At 38.2% G+C, this 21,477-nt stretch overlaps 2 protein-coding genes across 3 annotated transcripts; both read right to left on the reverse strand.

Moving 5' to 3' along the window:
• Positions 1 to 2,113: 2,113 nt before the first annotated feature.
• Positions 2,114 to 5,974, reverse strand: LOC106663506 (GPI ethanolamine phosphate transferase 1-like). The gene is made up of 6 exons (XM_014388382.1): positions 5,354 to 5,974; positions 3,993 to 4,647; positions 3,562 to 3,923; positions 3,059 to 3,502; positions 2,481 to 2,751; positions 2,114 to 2,416 (listed from the first exon to the last, which is right to left on the reverse strand). Exons 1-6 carry the CDS (start codon positions 5,858 to 5,860, stop codon positions 2,130 to 2,132), a joined length of 2,526 nt encoding a protein of 841 aa, XP_014243868.1. The 5' UTR covers positions 5,861 to 5,974; the 3' UTR covers positions 2,114 to 2,129.
• A 10,436-nt stretch (positions 5,975 to 16,410) lies between these two features.
• On the reverse strand, positions 16,411 to 21,236 carry LOC106663509 (GPI ethanolamine phosphate transferase 1-like). Of its 2 annotated transcripts, none has more exons than XM_014388388.1 (6): positions 20,608 to 21,236; positions 18,160 to 18,630; positions 17,612 to 18,097; positions 17,161 to 17,555; positions 16,764 to 17,117; positions 16,411 to 16,707 (listed from the first exon to the last, which is right to left on the reverse strand). In XM_014388388.1, exons 1-6 carry the CDS (start codon positions 20,956 to 20,958, stop codon positions 16,440 to 16,442), a joined length of 2,325 nt encoding a protein of 774 aa, XP_014243874.1. In that variant the 5' UTR covers positions 20,959 to 21,236; the 3' UTR covers positions 16,411 to 16,439. The 2 variants fall into 2 exon arrangements, with proteins under 2 accessions (XP_014243874.1, XP_014243875.1); XM_014388389.2 differs by having other exon boundaries at positions 16,764 to 17,105; positions 20,608 to 21,229.
• Between the last annotated feature and the right edge of the window lie 241 nt (positions 21,237 to 21,477).

Consider the following 21,477-nt stretch of genomic DNA (forward strand, 5'->3'; position numbering starts at 1 on the left):
TTACCTCATGCCGGTGAAAATTTATTTTAAAAGCTTTTCATTTGATGACAGGAAGAAGCGAAGACGTTGAATAGGGTAGACGCATCTTTATGAATAATGCCCAGTAGCGACGTTGTCTACTTTGTTTTGTTTACTTGGGATAAACGACTCTTAGTGGAGGTACAAATAATCCCCCATGGCCATAAATCAATCATTTCTGTTTGTTTTGACACCCGTCGACCATAAGGAATTTTTACCTGGCAATCAGCCTGGTCTCCACATTTGTTGCTTAAAAGATCGAGATCTTTTTTTCTTAAGACGTTCAAATCACATTGTATTGACATTTACATCTGAATAAATCGTATAGTATATAAATACCGAAAGGGCGTTTGGCAGACCAAACTTCTAAAATGCTACACGGCTACACATCACCCTTCACTCTTTTAGAAATTTGACCATTAAAAAGGTAATCATTGTTTTGACAAAAAATCAATAATTCTCAACTTTTAGTCTCTAAGGAGTTAGATAAAAAAATATAAAGAAATACAATCTACAAAAAAACAATAAGTATAAAGTATACTTCACTCTTCTAGAAATTTTACCATTAAAAAAGTAATCATTGGTTTGACCTAAAAAAATCAATAATTCTCAACTTTTAGTCTCTAAGGAGTCAGGTAAAAAATATAAATAAATGCAATCTACAAAAAACAATAAGAATACTAATAACCCCGTTATGACTTTTATGACATCGGCAAATAGTGTCATGGTGGTTAACTCAGGCTGGTTTAGATATAAAAGCCAAAAGGTTATTGTCATTTTTTATAGCAAATGCTCTATTATCAAAGAGGGATATAAAATCTGACTGGTAATTTGCGTGTAATTTGAAATAATTGCTCTGTCAATTCTACCACTGATATCAAAAGAATACTAAGAATTTATTAAATCCATTATATTTCGTGGTCCGATTGACCAAATAACTCCTTTCAATTAATTAATCTTTACGTAAGGTTGAAATGAATAAGTTAGTGTTAAGGGCGAGATTCGTACCCACGACCTTTGGCTAAATACCCCACTGCTCTACCACTTGAGCAATCGTGACTTCGATCCACTCGGACACCAACTTCCCATCTCACTTCGAATTTTCCCTCCTTTTTGTCATTTTTCAAATGTCGTGTAATCAGGATTCGATTCTCGGCGACAAATGAAATGGCGACACAAATTCGAAAGGTAGGTTGAGATGGGAAGTTGGTGTCGAGTGGATCGAAGTCAGGATAGCTCAAGTGGTAGAGCTGTGGCGTATTTAGCCGAAGGTCGTGGGTTCGAATCCCGCTCGTGGCCCTAACTTTTTCATTTCAACGAAGACGTTACATAAAGATTAATATACTAATAACAATAAATACTACCAGCCACATAAAATATTGTCATCTTCATAAAAATGATTACGTCATATTCGTTTAATAAATACGTCGATAGTTACAAAAGCCTATAATTTACAACACATTTTTAAAAATAGTTATTTGATTTGCAAGACGTGACTGAATGTTAGGACATATGCTTATGGCCAATGCTGACCGATAGGCTATCTCAAAAGTTAAACTAGTGACTGGCTATGATTATAATCAAGTGTGTAGCGTTTGGAATTTAAGTTCCATTAAAAAATTTTCAAAGGAATATACAACTGTAAAACCGTTTTTAACAAATGGAAATTGCTTTGGGTTGAAACAATCGGACCGACAAACAGTTCTGTATAGACATGGGTTGGCATAACTAGAGAGAAAAATATAAAACAAATTTTTTCTTGTTAGTTATTTTGTAACTTTATCGTTTCTTCACGGGCAATCTTCCCTGTCCAAATGTGCCAATTTCACGAGGCGAAAAAGGGGGTGAACTATCGAAATAGCCCTCATCCATGAACGGCGATTCGATTCGGTCGGAAAAACAAAACGATACCTGGTAAAAACGAGTGATTCGAGAGCTGTATGGTCCCTTCTGTATTTTATGACATTACTTTCTACCAGTTTTTTTATAAATATCGGAAAAGCTGAATAAAAATAAAAAAAGAATCATAATACGTGTTTCTCCAATAATAGCTTCACTTTCTCTCGGGAATTTTCAACTATAAAAAAATCAGAAACTCGGTTTACAGGTTTTTAATCAGATCTGATTATGTTCCTATATTTTGTAACAAGGAGTACAAATGGAATTATACAAAAGGGTATGAGGACCGCCAAGAAAATGAAGTGAGCGTAAAAAAGATCCGATAGGTTGGGCTCGTCGTTGAGGAAGAGGCTGAGGCAATGTCTGGCAGATGATATTGCCGCCAGGACAAGCCAGGATTTGAAGGTTAGAGACGTTTTAGCTCCGATGTAAAGCGACACGGCACTCCAGAAGGAGATGACGAGAGAGGCGATCAAGCCCAGCTTGTACCAGTTCATACCTGAAAACCGTCAAATCAGTACGGACAATGAGTACCCATCAAAAACACGAATATATGATCTCACTGAAGTTTATCCACGGGCTTTCCACTGAAGAGAAGAAATGTGAAACTTTGTGCGCATACGTGAAGACGATTGGCTGCGGTCCGATGACGGAAATAGCGTAGTTGAGATAAAAATGCAGGGCGAGGGCTCTCAAGTAATTCTGGTGCTTATACTGCGGCGAGGACGCTTCTAATCTTAGCCAGGCGTACAGATTGATCGATAGGATGAGGAAAGAGAGTGGCTCCTGACCGGAAGAAACCAATAACAACGGAACGGACAACGCCATGCATACCTAGAACAGACGGGAAATAATGCTCAAAAGTCATATACATAAAATGAAACTTTTCGTTAGCACCAAGATCAAAAGCACATCGAAAAATTCAAAAATTTCAAGTTAGGAATCATTTGTCCTCAGAGTACACTGTTATAGGAGTAGTTAACTTCCCATAGCGTAAATATGAAACATGATATGACCTATTTTCTGTTAAACTATTGTGGACTATGATCATAGAAGTGAACGAATGGCTATAAGACCAATGAATCGTTACTAGTTGTCGATTTTGTTAAAGAAAACTTATGAAAAATTAGTGTATTCTCACTTGGATAAGTCTTGTAGAGAGAGTGGACGATCCGAAAACTGTGACTGCGGGACTTGACAAAATTATCCATGAAATCGCTCTCATCCAGTTTTCCCATATGCCCAAGTGGTAGAGATCGACAAACCAAATAGCCAAAGTTCCGGCTCCAGCTACTACACCTGTGACGATATGCTCCTTGGCGCGAAGATCCATTCTGTAAGCGCTGAGACAGCCACCGATTATCCATATGGCGGCTCCGACGTTAAGTATGGCCGGGGAGGATTTACCTAATTCCTTCATTTGCCAGAGTAGAGAAGGCACTATCAATATTATAAGCGTCGTACCGACCCAGACGCAAGTGACGTGGGTGGGAACGTATCGAGAATTCATGGTCGATGTCCAAGTTACGTACGGCAGAAAAAATAACATTGAGAAATATATCTTAGAATGTGTCCAATGGATTACCTGTTAAAGTTAATTTTAATTCTCGTGTTTCAGAGCGATATTTTTCATGATCTTTTTACCTCTACGACTAGAACTGCGAAGGCTACATACATGGCCGATTTGACGATGCCCTCTTTGTAGAACGAAAGCCAAATCCTTTCGGATCTCGAAACAGCCGTCCACCAGAGGAAAACGGGAAGCTCGAAAACCGGTAGAAGATACCAGGGCCACGCCTCCGTCCAAATCACCAAAGCTACGACGACGATCTTGAAGAAGAAGAGAACGTGGGTCATCAGTGTTATTATCATAGGAATCCAGCTCCAAGCAAATCGCACGGGAGGAGGAGGAGTGGCCAAGGTGGAACAAAGCAAGCCGATCCAAGCAAGGTAAGCCATAACAAGTGTGAAAAGAAGCGAACCGCTGTAAAATCCTTCCATTTTGTCTATAAATAAAAGTTCAGTATTAATATTGAAAAATTAAATTGTTTAAAAATACCAAAAATCCTTCTTACTTATACACGAGTGAGCTATTTCGATGAGATTTGTCGATTCTTTGAAAACAGCTTCAAAATTTTTCTTTTCCAAGTGCACCGATATATTAAAAGTGTAATCTGAGTAAAGGCAGGGTGTTAAAGGTATGCTGACTAGTTTTCTAGATAAGGGACCGGCGGAACGAGCCATCGATCTGCACAGCACGCCGAGCTGTAGCGCGTTGGCAGCAAGAGCGTAAGGCAACACTTTGGGAGCGACGAAAACTCTCGGAATCTTCCCTCTGGAATGGACTGGGACCGGGACTCCCAAGAGGGCCGCAAGCAGAGGGCACAAATCGGTAACAGGACGTACTCCCGAATGGATCACACCGGGCCTCGTACCATTACCCCATATAAAAACTGGGAGGTGCAGCTCATCGAGAGTCGAGCCTCCTGATCTCCCGTATTCGTCAGTGCCGTGACCTGACAGTATGACGTACGCCGTTTGAGATGGACCGAACACATCTTCGGCATAAGCTTCGATTTTGGATATGGATGTCTCAACGCTTAGCATCGCATCAGCAGCTCTCGGAGACTTTACTCCTTCAGCCCTCGCTGCGAGATCCATCGTCACTAGGTGTATGAAGTATATACACTTTTGTTTCTTATTAAATTTCCCTTTATTCTCTTTTAGATGCTAAAACAAGAATATTTGTCTTTTCATTATAGTCTGTGTAGGTGTGCAGTGTGGTTTGTATAAACTGTCAACAAACTCATTTTTAGTCCTTAAATCAGGTACCAAGAGGTTACCAAGAGCCTTTGGAACCAATGAAAAGTTTCTATGTTTACTATTTCGAATATTTTATGTAAAAAATAATATATTAATCATAAAGTACTGTTTAAAGGAATCTTAAATTTCGAGAGAATTTTCGATGTGCCATAACATGATGAGACGCAAGTTAAGGTCTAAAACTCTTCGAACAACTAAATAAAGGTCAGTCGGGGCTTAGGGAAAATGTGTGACAATTGCGAAACAGATGTGGCAGAAACATCTTGTCCAGGCCTATTATGACCCCCCTCCCCCCCGAAATAAACGTTTAGAGTTAGTTGGTAAACAGTTTAATGCAAATGAACTTTTGTTAATAAGTGAGGGTTTTGTGACTAATCAATCAAAGTGTTGTCATCGTTAAGGGTCATTCCTATATTATATTATAGTGAAGTAAACAAAAGTATAAACTTCAGGTTTGCCGCAGTTCTTACAAACCACCGATGCGTGACATTTTAACTGGGACAAAAGCGTTTAACAGCTGGAAGCCAAAAAACTAATTTATGGCGCTGTTGAATATTAAAAATAATTCCACATGTTTAAAATTAAAGAAAATGAATGTGGGAGATGAAAATACCTTGAGCACTTTGTCAAGTACATATTGATCTGGTTTGTCGATGAGACCTTTATTCTCCGGATAGTCGTTGAGCCATTGTGTCGGATAGACGTCGGTCAACCAGTTGTCCGGATTGCCGAAGTAACGGGGCGTCGCCTCCGGTCCGAAATAGTAGACCCGATCCGCCTTGGCGAAGACGTGGTCCGCGTTGATGGGGGTCGAGAAGAGAAACGAGGTGACGGGATCGTACCTCCCTGTAGCCGCACCGACGATCGCCATCCTGGTATAGCTCATCCTTAGCCCGAAGACGCCCCGGGATGTGACGTTGGACGTGCTCAGCCCGGACGAGTTCCGGAGCCCGTCCACCAGGAACAGGAAGAGCCGGTCGGAGGACGTGCCGTTCTCGTGTGCATTTTCTCCGTTTTGACTCACCTGAACGTGGTGTCCGGGGCCTAGCACTATCTCATAGCACCCCAGTGCCAGTATCAACGCAGTCACCACGCATACAGGACACCAAATCCAAATCATTTTCCAATTAAATCATCCTTCTGCGGTATCAAAACTAATGTAGTAACTACCAATGGCTTAAACTATAACTACAATTTTCGATGTTATTTATATCAAAATACAATAAAAAACCATGTGTTTTATATTTGACCTTATGATAAAATACTTTCCATATATTATTAATTAGATCACTCGAGTATATACATAAATTGGGAGGTTCGTGGGCTGAAAAACACCTGAGATCATCGCCGGCCCTTGTTTCCTTCTTTTCCTCTGTCACTCGAATAATTTTGTTTTAATAGCTTATAACGGTTTATTGCCTATCTAATGACGAGGGGTTAGTAGACATATAGCAAGATTTATTCACAACCATTCCTTTTAGATTTTTTTTAATTATTCAGAAATCGTGAGATGCGGTCTGGTATGATGTAGGTTTCAGAAAAACATTTTCTTTATCGTGCCAACGTTTTGATCTTTATTGAGGTCATCTTTAGGGCCTGGGATTTACAAACATTGTTTACATTTAACTAATACATTTAGGATGTGGAAAAGTTAATTTATACAATACAAGTTCTTCCTACTTCCTTTCCCACCCCTTCAAAACCCAACTTATATAAACATAAAACAGCAAAATCTCACTGGCACTCTCAACACGACACACAAGAATGGCACAATTACACAGAAGACAAACACTTTGAGTGAGTAGAAATACTTTGATTGAATATAAAAAATATATTTTGCATTGTAAAAATTCACTTTTCCTAAATGTATTTGTTAAATGTAAACAAAGTAAATCCCAGGCCTGAAGATGATCTCAATAAAGATCGAAACGTTGGCACGATAAAGAAAATGTTTTTCTGAAACCTACATCACACCAGACCGCATCTCACGATTTCTGAATAATTATCGATTAACGGTCACTAATCACCACACATTTTCTTTAAACTTTTAATTTGGACTTTGTTAAAACGATTGTAAGACCTAGGCTTCTAGTAGAATAATTATTTTCTTTTTAAATTGAAGACTTCCCACATGTAAAAAACGAACTGGTTAAATAATAAGTTACACGACAGTCGCAGATTAGGGAGTTGTACAGAATGTCCGCAAGTATGACGACAGCGGTTGAAAAGTTAATATCCAGGTCCGCTTATTCTCGCTATTGATCGATTATTATTATTATGGTTTATGTTATTAAACCAGTTCGTCTCGCATGTAATACAATCTTCAATGAGAAACCATTGTATGGTTCTTTAACATAACATTTTTTAATCTGTAATAATGAATGCGAAAATAATTTGGAGGAGGAAACACAAAATCAATTAGATGCATTTTTGAAATGGTTAAAAATGAGCATACCTTGTCAACAACAAAAATCTTGTAATATTTAATGTTCAGTGACTTTAAATGCATCCGTCGGTTCATTTGCATACCTGACAACTTAATTATCTACCTTTAAAAAATAGTTTATAAATTATAGAAAGGAAGACGTGTTTTGTGAGCTTCTACACACTAGGGATGAAGCGAGATGCCCTCCGGTAATATAAACTCGTTAGCCCTGGCCTAGATATTCATGCCCCTTCCTCTCCCTGACACTCCCTTTCTAAATACGACCGCAACTGTTTTTATTTTATTTGCCAAAGCTTTCTCTGATGCTCTCTTGGCGGAATAAAGTGTTTTCATATTGCCAGGAAAGCTCAGTCTATGCATAATTTTTCCCCTCTGGGTAGGAAAATTAATTTTGAGCTGTGTTTTATATATTATGGCCGTGGAGTGGATGACATGGCACGCTTTGATGGAAGATGATGATAGTCACTTTCACAGTTTCTCTAACTTCCGGGATCACTGTGGATTAAAGATTTTCTTTTATACCAATGAATATGATCATTTGTAATATTTTATTTTACGTTTAAGGTGCAGTAAAATGCGTACTGCTAAACTACTGACATAAGACAGAATTATTACTGGATTATCATATTCACATCACATAATCAAATACGTTTTTTTTACTAAGTACTACATCTAGTGACAAATAATGTACATTCATATTTCTTAACCCATTATTATACGTCTGATAATTTACCATTTTCTTGAAAACAGGTCTAGCGAACCATCTTGTGACGTGTTGACATCGGCAAATAGTGTCATGGTGGTCAACTCAGGCTGGTTTAGATATAAAAGCCAAAAGGTTATTGTCAATTTTTATAGCAAATGCTCTATTATCAAAGAGGGATATAAAATCTGACTGGTAATTTGCGTGTAATTTGAAATAATTGCTCTGTCAATTCTACCACTGATATCAAAAGAATACTAAGAATTTATTAAATCCATTATATTTCGTGGTCCGATTGACCAAATAACTTCTTTCAATTAATTAATCTTTACGTTAAGGTATTGGTTGAAATGAAAAAGTTAGCGACAAGAGCGGGATTCGAACACACGACCTTCGGCTACATAAGACGCTGGTCTACCACTTGAGTTATCGTGACTTCGTTCCACTCGGTCACAACTTCCCATCTCAACCTACCTTTCGAATTTTCCCTCCTTTTTGCCATTTTTCAAGTTGGTGGAAATTGATGTCCGAGTGGATCGAAGTCAAGATATCTCAAGTGGTAGAGCAGCAGGGTATTTAGCCGAAGTTCGTGGGTTCGAATCCCGCTCGTGACGCTAACTTTTTCATTTCAACCAATACCTTATATAAAGATTAATTAATTGAAAAGTTATTGTTATTATTAATGGCCTTACAAGTCTGTGGGAAATGTTTAAATTATGGAACGAAATTCGAAGTTCTAATTAAAGAACAGGATTAATTTTATAATTTAAAATGGGTTTTTGCGTACATTTAGCTTTCCAAGTTAAGTATTTTAAAAGGATAAATTAAAGCTTGCGTTGGGAAAAAGATGGATTAGTTTATGTGTGAATGTTTGGAATCAGAACGTTCTAGCACTCAGAAGGGTAGAGCTAACCTAAGAAAGAAGGTTTAAATGTTACGGCGTGAAATGACCGCAGCCGTTAAAACGTCCTTAAAAAAATAATCATAATAATAAGTTGTAATAAAAAGGATGAAAAAAGATGAAAACAAACAAACTGTACGGCACGGTGGCATGGCATCCAAATGTCTGCCGGAAGTTTACGTATCTGATTTGATTTGATTGTTATGTTGGGACATTAATGCAGCTCTATTATAAGTAGCCAACTTACAGTATTGAGTCATCCAGCCAGGAGCATCGGAAAGCCTCATCCGGCATAAGTGTTCGGCTCGGTGAACGGATAGGGATAGTGATAGAAGAGGCCACAATGCCTTCTGCACCTCGACCTGAATTGTGCTCCCCTGTTTTCTATAACTCGCTGGCCAGCTTCAGGTTGTTAATCAACCTCCATAGCCTTGTCAGCGGCACGTTAGTGTAGGATCATGCATGTGGCTTCTCCTGTGCTAGTTGGAAGTACCTGTACCTACACATTCCTTCAAAAATACGTAAAATGTGTTCTGCGGCCTCCTCATCTTCCTGGAAATATCTGCACAGTGTTTCTTCTGTCTGTCCTACGGTGCATGTGCTTTCTTAAGTGGCAGTGCTCTGTCAGTTCAACCAGAATATTGGTTCGGTTGCGGTTGCCTGCCGGTAATTCCTTTGTAAGCTATGCGGTAACTTTGATTATACTCTTTTGTGGTAAAATGCTAGGCCACAGTAGGGTTCCGGGCCTGTCAATGTTGGCGCCGTCTTTGGTCAACATGTCAACTCTTTCTTTGCTTCTATGCCCCGGATCGTCCAGGGTAGCACAAGTACTCAAAAATTCACGAATTTCGTGGTCCGCTTGACCAATTAATATATTACGATTAATTAAGATTTTTAGTTGAGAACAAAAAGGCAATGACACGAGCCGGATTCGAACCCACGATCTTCGGCTAGATACGCCGCTGCTCTACCACTTGAGCTACCGTGACCTCGATCCACTCGGACACTAACTTCCCATCTCAACCCCACCTTTTGAATTTTCCCTCCTTATTGCCATTTTTTCTCAAATGTCGTGTAATCGGATTGGATTCTCGACGACAAATGAAATGGCCACGGAGAGCTTTAGTGAAATCTACTTCATTTTAAATCATTAAATTCACTAATTTCGTGGTCCGCTCACATGTTGCAGAGAGAAAATATCTCAGAATCAGTAGTTTGATATGGCTTAGCGTTCAATTGCCTAAATAAGAATGTTTCCGTATAGGAATAATACGTTCGCGCCCATTACACCTGGATCCAGTTCTCTGTAAGGTGTACAGTTTCCACAGCTCTTGAACCGAAAGAAAATCTCCCTTTTCCTCTTTGAACTCCAACAATATATTTTTTAAAAAGCAATTTCGGTTTTAAGACATCCAAATTACTGGAAACAACATACTTTTCAGTCAGAGTTGTCCAATAATTTGCCCAGAAAATTTTCTTCTTTATGGCTTAGGCAAATAAAGAAGGCGTGAAACTGTCATATTAGCCACTTTTACAATAATCTGGTGACAACGGGAGAAGAGGCAGATGAGAAAATCCCAAGTTTTATAAACAATGATGAACAACTCTGCGTCGATGAGGTCTGGGGCATTGTCATCCTGCCAGAAAGATCCCTAGTTTGAGGAGAGTATTCCCCGATAATTTCTTGGACATAACGGACTGCCGTAAGGTCGCCTTCGACGACATGAAGTCCAGTTCGTCCTCCAGTGGAAATTGTCGCCCTGACTATTACACCGCCTCCTTTAACTGCACTGAAGGGAGGACGAAATGGGGCATAGTATGCATCCCCTGTTCTCGGTTAACTGTCCCGAGCCAGCTATCACTATACAGGCAGAAACGCGACTCATCATTTCAATTGGTGTTCCCTTCTAGGTGCTCGCTACACCATATTCTCCTGACATGCTGCTGGTGGGAACTGTTGCTACAGGTCGTCTTCAAGGGCATACAATGTGGGCCAACTTCACACAAACGATTCCTAATCCTAACGATTCCTAATCGGTTTAAAAGTCCTTGCCAAAACATCTGGTACTTGAACGGCAACAAAGGGTTCCGCCTTGTAGCATTGACAATATTTCTGTAATCCCTTAACGTGCTAATGAGCTGAGATCCACTACCAGGCTTCATATTTGCACTTCCAGTCTCTCAGAATCAGGCTAATGCCCGGGAGACCAGGCTCTCAGGAACGCCAACTGCCTGTGTGATATCCACATGCCGGTGATCTCGAAGACTCATTCTCACAATAATATTACCAACGACTGGTTCAATTGATGTCTTTCCATGGTAAAAGAGAATACAACTGGATTAAAAGGGAGAAAAGATGAGAGCATGTATTTGCTTACAAAATGAGTCTTCAAGTCACCTTCACATTTACTATTCTTACGTAAATCCGCGATTAAAAATGAGGATTAACATTTATTTGTTTTTGCTTTGTATTTTCTACTTTTATTTATCCAACTATCAAGAATATATCGGTTAATTGAATCGAAATTAATAGAACAAGAATAAATTCATTTTTGAGCAGTTTATGAAAAACCGGGCATTTTATATTTGTCGTCGTTTTTCCATTTCATCGCCTGCGATTCACAATTGTCCGTGTGCAGGTACGCACGTGCGCCAGCCCGTTAGACACGTGATTTCGGATGCCCTTGGACAGAGAGCAAACCACTACCATAGGCTATTATGATACCGTTCTATTTTGACCCCAAGACAAAGCCGAGGCGTCGGAAACTACAAAAACAAGACAAGGGAAGATTGTAAAATCAGTAAATTTTTAATCTATTTTACCTGCTAAATCGAACTCTTTTTTGGTGAACAAATATGAAAATATATTAAGAATTCTACGGAAAGAATTTATTTGCAATAGTAATTATAATAAATACTGAATATTATATGAAAACTAAAAATTTTACCCCAAAACAAAAGTCCGCTTATTCAGTATAATATAATGGTATAAAAAATATATAACGTAATATATTAATATAATACTACATATTTAAGCAATTATTTTACTAATAGTTTTGCCTGTTTACTAGTAATCTAATGTATATTTAAATAACAACTTTCTCGTTTATTGCTATTTGTATATTATTAAGATGAAAAGAATTAATAATATTATATTATTTCATTCTCTTTTGCCTTTAGGGACTTATTAATAAAGCAGAATTTTCAATTATGTCTTCCCGCCGTGGCTAAGGCGGCATTTTATGTGAGTTTCAAGGTGCAATTATGAAAATGATTTTTTTTAATAGCAACTGTATGACTGTAAATATTCACAGTCACCAAGAAATGAAACTGCTCTTTTAAAAATTGTATAAATACACTGCTACACACATACACACACATAAAAGTGGTGCTCTTTAAAAGATTGATATTTTTATATAATTGCCTTTTCAGTAATATTATACACTACTGATAGGAAAAAAATTCCACACACCTGTACTATAACTTGATTTGTATATTTTTATATATTAATGAAAGTTTCACGTTTTTTAACGTTTAATAATTGAGTCTTTGCTAAAAAACAAAAACAAAATTACTAAATTTGTTTTAACTTTGTTTTAGATTTTTAATTAACATTTCAATATCGCGATTTCCTCCTCTTGCCTTATTTACATCTCGAAGACGCCCCGGCATACCAATATGGAAATGTCTCTTTGCTGGAGGTTAATACAATCTTTACGAAGAGCCCATTCAAGAGCGTGGAGTGAACCAAAAGTGATGGACGTATTCGTTTGTTGAGGTTATCCCATAAATTTTTGATGGGGTTCAAGTCTGGAGAACGGGCTGGCCAGGCTAAGACCCTGATGTTATGCTGTTGAAGGTACTATGCGTGCGACATGTGGACGGGCATTATCGTGCATTAGAATCGGATTGTCGCTGATTTAATCGAGGATAGGCATCGCATGATGTTCCAAAATTTCAACCACATAGCGAGTGGCCGTCAAAGACCCTCCACGAATAACAACCAACTCTGTGTTTGGCTCTGGGAAAAATTACAAGCTTCGTACCTTTCATTTCGCCTTCTCCACACTCTTCCACGCTCATCGTAGGAGAGCTGGAGGTCGTAGAGCAAATATACACTCAGCTATAAAAAGTACAGCAGAATAATCGTCCGTACAACTCTTTGTGTACTGGTCAATTCTGGTCCTCTTACGGGCGAAAAGCCATCAGTCCATACCATGCTGATGAATCCCTTGAACAACAGTAAGGTGCCAGTTTCACAAAATTCCCAAAGTCAAAAAACTGTCATCCTGTGGTTATGTTACCCTAGGGCTTTCAGAACCGGGCCTTCCGTGGTAGGACCCAGTTTCACAAAAACGTCTAACGGCGTCGCACAGGGTTTCGTATGGAAATCCGATGGCAATAGCCGCAAACCTGATGGAACGTCCATCATCAGTAAGTGCCACAGCACGCGCAACATCCTGAGCACTGTGGCATTTTTAAGTTTAAAAATTGAAATTAAGAAATCAACGATGAAAACTAAACAGTTTATTGCTTCAGATTAGAAATGAGACTGATTCCGTAAAAAGTAAACATTGAAAAATCCTTTATCTTTGTTTTGGATAAAGGATTAAGGGCATTTTCCAATTGATATTCCCAATTTAAAACAACATAAAGAAATATTTATTGATAAAAATAATGAGAGAAATTAAGGGCAGAATTTTCTTTTATCGAGAAAATGATAAGAAAATCAATTGGGCGGAATTTTTTGACTGTCAGTGTATTTTCATGTAATGCTTTACTTCTAATATTGCTTGCTCATGCAATCCCATAACGTGCCAGCATGATCGTTTTCCAAATAAACAAGGGTTTATGTACTACAAGACTTACATCATTCTTACACACTTCTACAGAAATCTCTTGTTTATGTATTTGCTGTATGTTGGGAAAAAACTTTTGGACGTTCCACTCTTTAGTGTACATAAACATAACTTATTTTCTTCAGTGGACACGAGATAAAATATAAACAATGACTCTGGTAGTCGTTAGGGCAAAGAACCGTCCTTCTACTACACTTTCTCCTCATTGTTTCCACGGAGCAATGTCAAGGGCGATACGGAAAGGTATTAGTTGGAATTATACGTTGCGCCTCAGATAAACAACCCTGTTGTTAAAAGTCGTTTATTAAAAAAAATCGATTACAAGGAAACAGATAAAAAAAACTGGCGTTTCAAGAAGGAAAGCTGGCAATCGAAGTTTCTAAACTGAAAGTGAAAAGAGATTGTACATATGTACATGCTACCAGAATTGACTATTTTGCTATAGGCCACGTCTAATCCTGACATGAGAAATCTACTAATTATCGTCCAAAATGCAGGTTAACAGTACTCAATTTAATTGTTAATTATTATCTGAGCAAAGCCGGTAAAAAAACATTAATTTTATTCCTCACAAAATATAATGGGTTTCAATGTTAAAATGAAGTATAGTTTCCTCACTAATAGCTCCCCGTGGCCATTTCATATGTCGCCGAGAATCGATTCCTGATTACACGACATTTGGAAATTCGAAAGGTTGTAGGTTGAGACCGGAAGTTGGTATCCGAGTGGATCAAAGACACCATAGCTCAAGTGGTTAGAACAGCGGCGTATTGAGCCGAAGGTTGTGGGTTCGAATACCGCTCATGGCACTAGCTTTTCATTTCAACCAAAACCTTACATAAAAATATTAATTAATTGAAAGAATTAATTTTATTATTTGTAAAAAACCTTGGTTTATCAATTCGGTTGTTTTTGTAAATTTTGTAAAATGTTTAACCTGACATTGTAGTCCATGTCGAGACATGATGTGTTTCCAGAATTTGCAATTTAATGGAAAAACCTCGTAAAACCCTCAATTTGCATAATTTATCCGGTAATTTCTGGATCCGGAGTAGTTTATATAAGCATATTGGTCTTAAAGCTGCAGTTGTTCAACAATGAAGGGAATTAGTTGTACAAGTTTTGAGGTTGAAAGTTCGTAAATTCGAAGGTACCCAAAGCTTTGGAGTGAGTAGCAAGCCGAGGGAGGAATTCAAATTAAGACTTTGCCTCATCACTGTGGTTATCCGGCCATTTATTACATAGGTAAGCAACTTAAAACTTAAATCAGAGTCACGAGCGGGATTCGAACCCACGATCTTCGGCTCAATACGCTGCTGGTCTAACCACTTTCGGTCACGATAGATCAAGTGGTTAGAGCAGCGGCGTATTGAGCCGAAGGGCGAGGGTTCGAATCCCGCTCGTGACGCTAAATTTTTCATTTCAATCAATACCAAAAGATTAATTAGTTGAACTAAGAATTTATTTGATTTATAACTGGAAATAAATGCGAAACGTGGGGTAATCGACAGGATATTTGGCAGGAGAAATCTGAGAATAGATAAAGCAAAAGACTAGATAAAAAGAAGAAAACAGTTTATTATTGAAATATTTACAATTATACTAATAAAAGATGTAAATTTGGAATTCGTTCCTGTGTCTTCAGTGATTGTTTCGAAGGGCTCTTTTCAACTTTCTTTTCCCCCTTTCCCAAATTCTTATACCTTTGAATGTTTGTCTGCTAGTGTTCAAATGAGAGTTCTGCGTGCAAGATTTTATCTCAACCAATACCTTACATAAAAATTAATTAATTGAAAGAAGTTATTTGGTCAATCGGATCGCGAAATGTAATGGATTTACAACTTAAGCTTCACAAGCTACTTCTTAGCTTGGTAGTTAGGAAACCTCAAAATAAGCCAGAAAAAACTCTCCATGTATTTATGCTCTAAATTTCATGTTGCGTAATTTAAATTTTTTATAGAAATTTATATGGTATAATTAAAGGTATTTTAGCCCATACAATATTGCATATATTTAAGGTTTTAGTAGTGCATATTGTACGGTATATTTGATAGTTTTTATTGGATATATATCGGGGCTCTTCCGACTCTCCTTAGTCGATTGGCGCAAGCATTATGCTCGTTAACATAAAAATAAGCGAGATAAAAGGAAAATATCATAATTATTTTAGAAATATTTCAGGATTCATAGTCATTTTTTTACATTCCACACTCCTGAGTCGATCGGCTTTTTTATGCCGCATAACCATTAACAATGGGCTTAACCCGTTTAGGGCTTGGACTTAGTTTACCATGATCTTGCATTTTGCAAAATAGAGTATTTACTTTAGTTTGCACATAATAAAAAATTGGAAACAAGTGAAGTTAAAATGTTAGACAAAATAATGAAAATGAAACGAAAAATTACCTCGATTATATGAAATGAAATTACAACTTCAATCTGGTCGGCCGGGCCAAATAAGGAGTTTTCCAAGTAGTAGATTTTTCGATCCAGTCTACTCAAAGATTATGACAAAAATAAAATATTTCAAAAATTGACAAAAATGATGAGGGCCCATATAGGATATTATGTTATCACGGAAATATTGATTTCTTATCAAGGTGGAAATCACGTTCGTAAATCCATATGCTCCTTAGGACTCGTGTTTAAGCCCTAAGATTTTTTTCTTTATTGCATATTCTTGAAATGTTATAGTTTTGCCCAAAGTTAAAAGTTTTTTACATGAGTTGACACTTATACTATTCAAGGAAGTGTAAAACAATTACAAAAGGACGGCTAAACAAAGTATGTTTATTGATTTAGTTCGTCTTGTATTGGATCGATACCATCCTCCGTTTTTGGTTTTGATTTCCCCCTCATGACAAGTGCTAAGTAGTAGGCCGAGACGAACACGATCCCGCGGATCTGGATGGTGTAGACGTCGCCTGGGACAATTATGGTTCTGATGGTGGCGATCGCCGTTATGACCATGCTTAAAAGTATCGTTGTGTATACGTGAGAGTCGGATTCCATCATCGTCAGAAAAACGGTCAAAACGCAACTGGAGACCAGCAACTCCCTAAGAACACCGGATGCAAAATTTGTGTAGTGTTAAAATAAAATTAATTTCACTACCTGTAGATATCGATGAAATTGGACCAGTTTCCGGCTCTGAAAGGTCTATAAGCGTCCGGCAAAGTCTTGACGACCTGCCCGGCGATCAGGAGGAGAAATACGAGGAAGATGGACCGCCTTATGGATTCGCAGTTTAGTTGTTCCTTCAGTCTGTAGCTTTCCATCAATGTCCAGAGCCAGTCAACGGCCATCACAGTAAAAAAGCATAAACCTTCGAATCGCGCAGAGCTCAAGCAGAAAACGATAGACGCGGAAGTGACGACGTGTGTGATCCTGTTAAATCTATTTGCTTCGCCTATTATCGGTAAGAGTGGGGAGAAAATTAACGGCCATGCGAAATATCTAAAAAAAAAACTTTATTCCGATCATTGGCATCAATGGAATAATAATCACATACTGCAAGAACCAAATGTCTCCTTTGTAAGAGAGAGCCATATTTTCAACAAGCATCCCGACAGCAATAAGGATTGTTATGAAAATGCTCAGAATCCTGTCTTTAAGAGGGCGAACCCATAGGGCGGCGAAGCCGGACGTGCAGAGTGCTATGGTCGCTGCAAAATTGATGGCCTTGGTTTCGGGTTTCTGGTAAGCCGGAAGATGTAAAGCCCCAAGGAGCGCTGCCGTCATCAGGAACCAACCTGTTGTGAGAATAAGTGGAGCTTTCGAGAATCTCGGAAGAGTCGGAAGCAGCGCGAGGACGCAGATGAAAAAAGAACTGGTCGTTACAGAACTCATCAAAGAAAACTCCGCTGCCATGACAAGCACTAGTGCAAACCAAGAAACTTTCGACACCTGAAAAATTCAAAAATAAAAAACATACTTGGATGTAAATTTGAGGAAAGACTCACTGTCCGTAAATTGATGGTCTTGAACTTTGGGAGCCAAACGTAATACCTGCTCATAACCGCCCAGGTAAAAATTAGTGGGAGTAAAAGATAGAGATGGTAAGTGTTAGGCCAAGGCGTGATAAAAGGTAAGGAAAAGAAACAGCAGGACAGTCCGCAGAAGAAAAGGTGAAGGTAAATTAGGACGAACGGCTTAGGGGGTACGTCCTCGTCATAGGCGAACTCCGTGAGAAGAAGCGCTAAGTAACTTAAACTGGTCACGACCATCAAACCAACTCTCACAGTGTCCAAAACCGCAGCGAACCTCTTATATTCTTTTAGACAGAAAACTGCTATTTTCCGGCTGACATCCGCCGATTCTTGGTACTTGCCTTGCTCTAGAAGTTTCTTGGATTTGGTTAAGTTGCTCTCGATTTCTTCGACATCGAACTTCTTCCAGAATGGTATAATATCGTTGTCCCCTTGTGTGGCAGAGGCCAAATTGAACAGCTGTAAAAGGTTCCTCAATACTCTAATATTCCAGTGACGATAACAACAAAATTCGCATTTACCTGTACTGCATTGCAATATAGCCCGTTAGCCTTGTCTTCATCTGAGCTTAGATAATCGTCGGGAACGATGCCTTTAGAGTGTGCGGGCACTTCACGTTTCAAAATAGCAGAGACAAGGGTCGTCAGGTCATTGGAGCTGATTGGCGTTTTACCTTTGCAGAATCGTTTCCCCCAGAGCAAAAGAGGTCCATCACCCTCCCCCCAGAATATTATCGATATGTTATCCCCTTTGTAAAACTTATCCAGCTCGGCCTTTAAGTCGACGACACCTTTTATCGTCTGACGCAGGATGTCCATGTTCGACGTTCGCAAATAACCGAGAAAACGAAGGAAGATTATAACGCTGCGGGCGCTGAGGTGCCGCGCGAGGTCAGCATCTAGCGCACTCTCGACTAGCAATTGTTTCAAATTGTCCAACACTTCTTTGTCACCTAACCTTCCGCCCTCTTTGCTGTAATCGATATCCGCCATCTGGAAGTAAAGTAATTTTAGTCAAACCGGATTCAACAAATGAGATCATATTAGAGCCCGTAGCCTCAGATAAGAGCCACCTAATTCTTTTTTGTTATGATACATTTATTTTATGTAAATTTACCTGTTATAAAGAACCAGTGCCTATTTCCATAGCTTAATAAGATAATTTTATTAATCACACTATAAATGTACTATTCAATGTTCTTCATTGATTATTCAGATATCGTGAGATGCGATCGGGTGTGATGTAGGTTTCAGAAAAAAATTTTCTTTATCGTGCCAACGTTTCGATCTTTTATTGAGATCATCTTCAGGGCTCAAAGTGTTTGTCTTCTGTGTAATTGTGCCATCCTTGCGTGTCGTGTTGAGAGTGCCCTTCTTCATTGAGCTATATTCTACTTTCGTGTCAACTAGACATGATAAACCATAGACGTCAATTGTACAAAGCATTGTATCGAAAAGGAAGCCAAAACTCCTTCTTTATTGAAAACTTTCACAAAATGTAATTAGATAGTTTTTGTTCATCCGCATCATCTCTCAACAGCTGATTTACAAAAGAATTTACTAACTTAGTAGTTCTGACTTTTGTACTCATTTAGAAGCGAAAATTCAAGTTGCCACTGTCTGCACAGACAAAGCCAAAGCTTTCGATCTAGTTAGTTTACAACGTGTTGTGTCTTGATTTGAAAATCTCTAAGTGCTCAACGTACAGATTCCTATATTTAGTTTTGGACAAAAAATTCTCTTCAATTCGGCACAGCGTACACTGAGACAAGACGCGAGAAAAACCTTAACATATTCAGACGCACATCGAGAATCAATATATGGAGTTCACACTAACAATGTCAAGCGCTGATTCAATGTAGAATATGCTATGGCTTCTATCCAAAACACACTTAAGGTACCGCCTAGGAGGAATGATTTCTACACCTATTAATGCGCTTTTAGTAGAAAGTAGAACCTCATCCACCTTATAAACATGGGAGAATTCTCGGAAAATACCTATCCACTTTATGGACGCTCATGTTGACACTAATGCAATGCAATCTCTACTAAATAGGGGCTAAACCAAAACAACTGTATCCCATTGTGGCACACTGTCTTCCTTCAGCTAAAAACATCTTAAAATCTTTCATTGCGTAGTTCAGTCATCAAAATTAGTGATAATAAATTAACTCAAAAAAATTCCCTGTATAATCCCAACGTAATTATCTCCTCAGAAAAAGTCTAAAACCCGAAAACGTTAATTGCTGCTTTGAAGTAAGATGCCTAAGTTATCTTTATTTAATTTATTTTTATTTTATTTTATTTTTTTTTTTTTTTTTTTTTTTTTTTTTTTTTTTTTTTTTTGGGGGGGGGTGATTAATAGGAAAATAAAACTACCGAATTGACTTTTATTTTAAATATGTAACTGCTCACAAAATCAATTATGCTAATATTGTATCGCACAGTGGACACCATGATCCAAACACCGTTTGACAAATTAGCCAAAGAAGTGGCGGTTAACGGTTCAACCAATGGAACACCTACCTGTTGCAACATCAATTCCCACCTTAAACATAGGATCATGCAGAAACAGAAAATATATGGGATTAACAAACAAGTAGAAGGACGCTTTAATGCGGAGATTCAACCTTCGATTCGTGAGTTACTTGGTTTCGAGACATCCATTCTCAAGAAGATTATGTTCAAGGTCTGCTTTGACCAAAATATGCTCTCATGCCACCTCTAAAAAATGGATTTACACGACATTGGCAATTATTAGGCTTTGGTAATACAAAATAAAATGTAATAATTATAATCTGGCAAAAATAATAAATGTTTCGACTGTGAAATGGATGTGAACATGTAAGAATGAATTAGGATCGAGTCGTCATATGACACCACATATTTAGTCACTCTTGGATTAAAACATTTGTTTCTTGTATTTTTCCCCAAAAAAATGAAAACATACAACAAAAATAGAATAATTACCCTGGTCCAGATGGAGGGGAAGAGAGCCGGTAGTGCACCCGAGAAAATCGAGGAGTTGGTGTGGTGAAAGATGTCGTCGGCGAGTCCCGGGATGAGAGGGTTTCTGTCAAGACCTGCGACGAGAGAAAGGTGCGCGCTGGCTGAATCTGGGACGTGCACCACGGTGAGCAGCCCCGGTAGTGTCTCAAGAATGCTGACATGGTTTCTGCTCAAACCCGGGAGAGAGACGAGCAAGAGCCGAGCGCCTCCCAACGAGCACGGCTCCGACCTCTTTCCCAGTTCCTTCCCGATGTCCAGACTCCAGAGGAGGACACCGATGTGCAAGATCAGACCCGACCAGGCGATCCTCATTCTTTTACGCACACAGGGAATTTTCTACTTCTTCTTCTCAACCAAACTTAGACTTTTTTTAAATTTGTAAATAGTGGAATGTAACCGGTATGCTATTGATGTTCTACTATGAATCACATGAAAATTTAAATAATACACATGGCACTTGCACAAATGTTGTTTTTGTTGTATGTTGTTTTATCTTTCCGCTGTTCCTTCTTATACCGAGGGCTGGAAAATTGAAAATGGCTAACTTCTAAGACTGGAAAAGTAGTTCAAATTAAGGTTTTATATACATTGTTATAACAGAAAAAGTACAATTTTTTAATGTAAAAAAATAAAAGTTGATAAAACAAATATTTACTAAAGAAAGTTTTATGTGCTAAAAAACAAGATGGTCTAATCATTTTAGATAAATTTAACATTTTTTAAGTATATAAAGACAAACAGCTGGCAGATTTTCAGGGAAAGGAATTTCATAACATTAACGTACATAACAGTTAATTTTTTGTTTTTTAATTTTTTGTTGTTTGTAAACAA

The sequence above is a fragment of the Cimex lectularius genome, unplaced genomic scaffold (genome assembly GCF_000648675.2).
Source record: "Cimex lectularius strain Harlan isolate CLEC.00 unplaced genomic scaffold, Clec_2.1 scaffold199, whole genome shotgun sequence".
NCBI lineage: Eukaryota > Metazoa > Arthropoda > Insecta > Hemiptera > Cimicidae > Cimex > Cimex lectularius.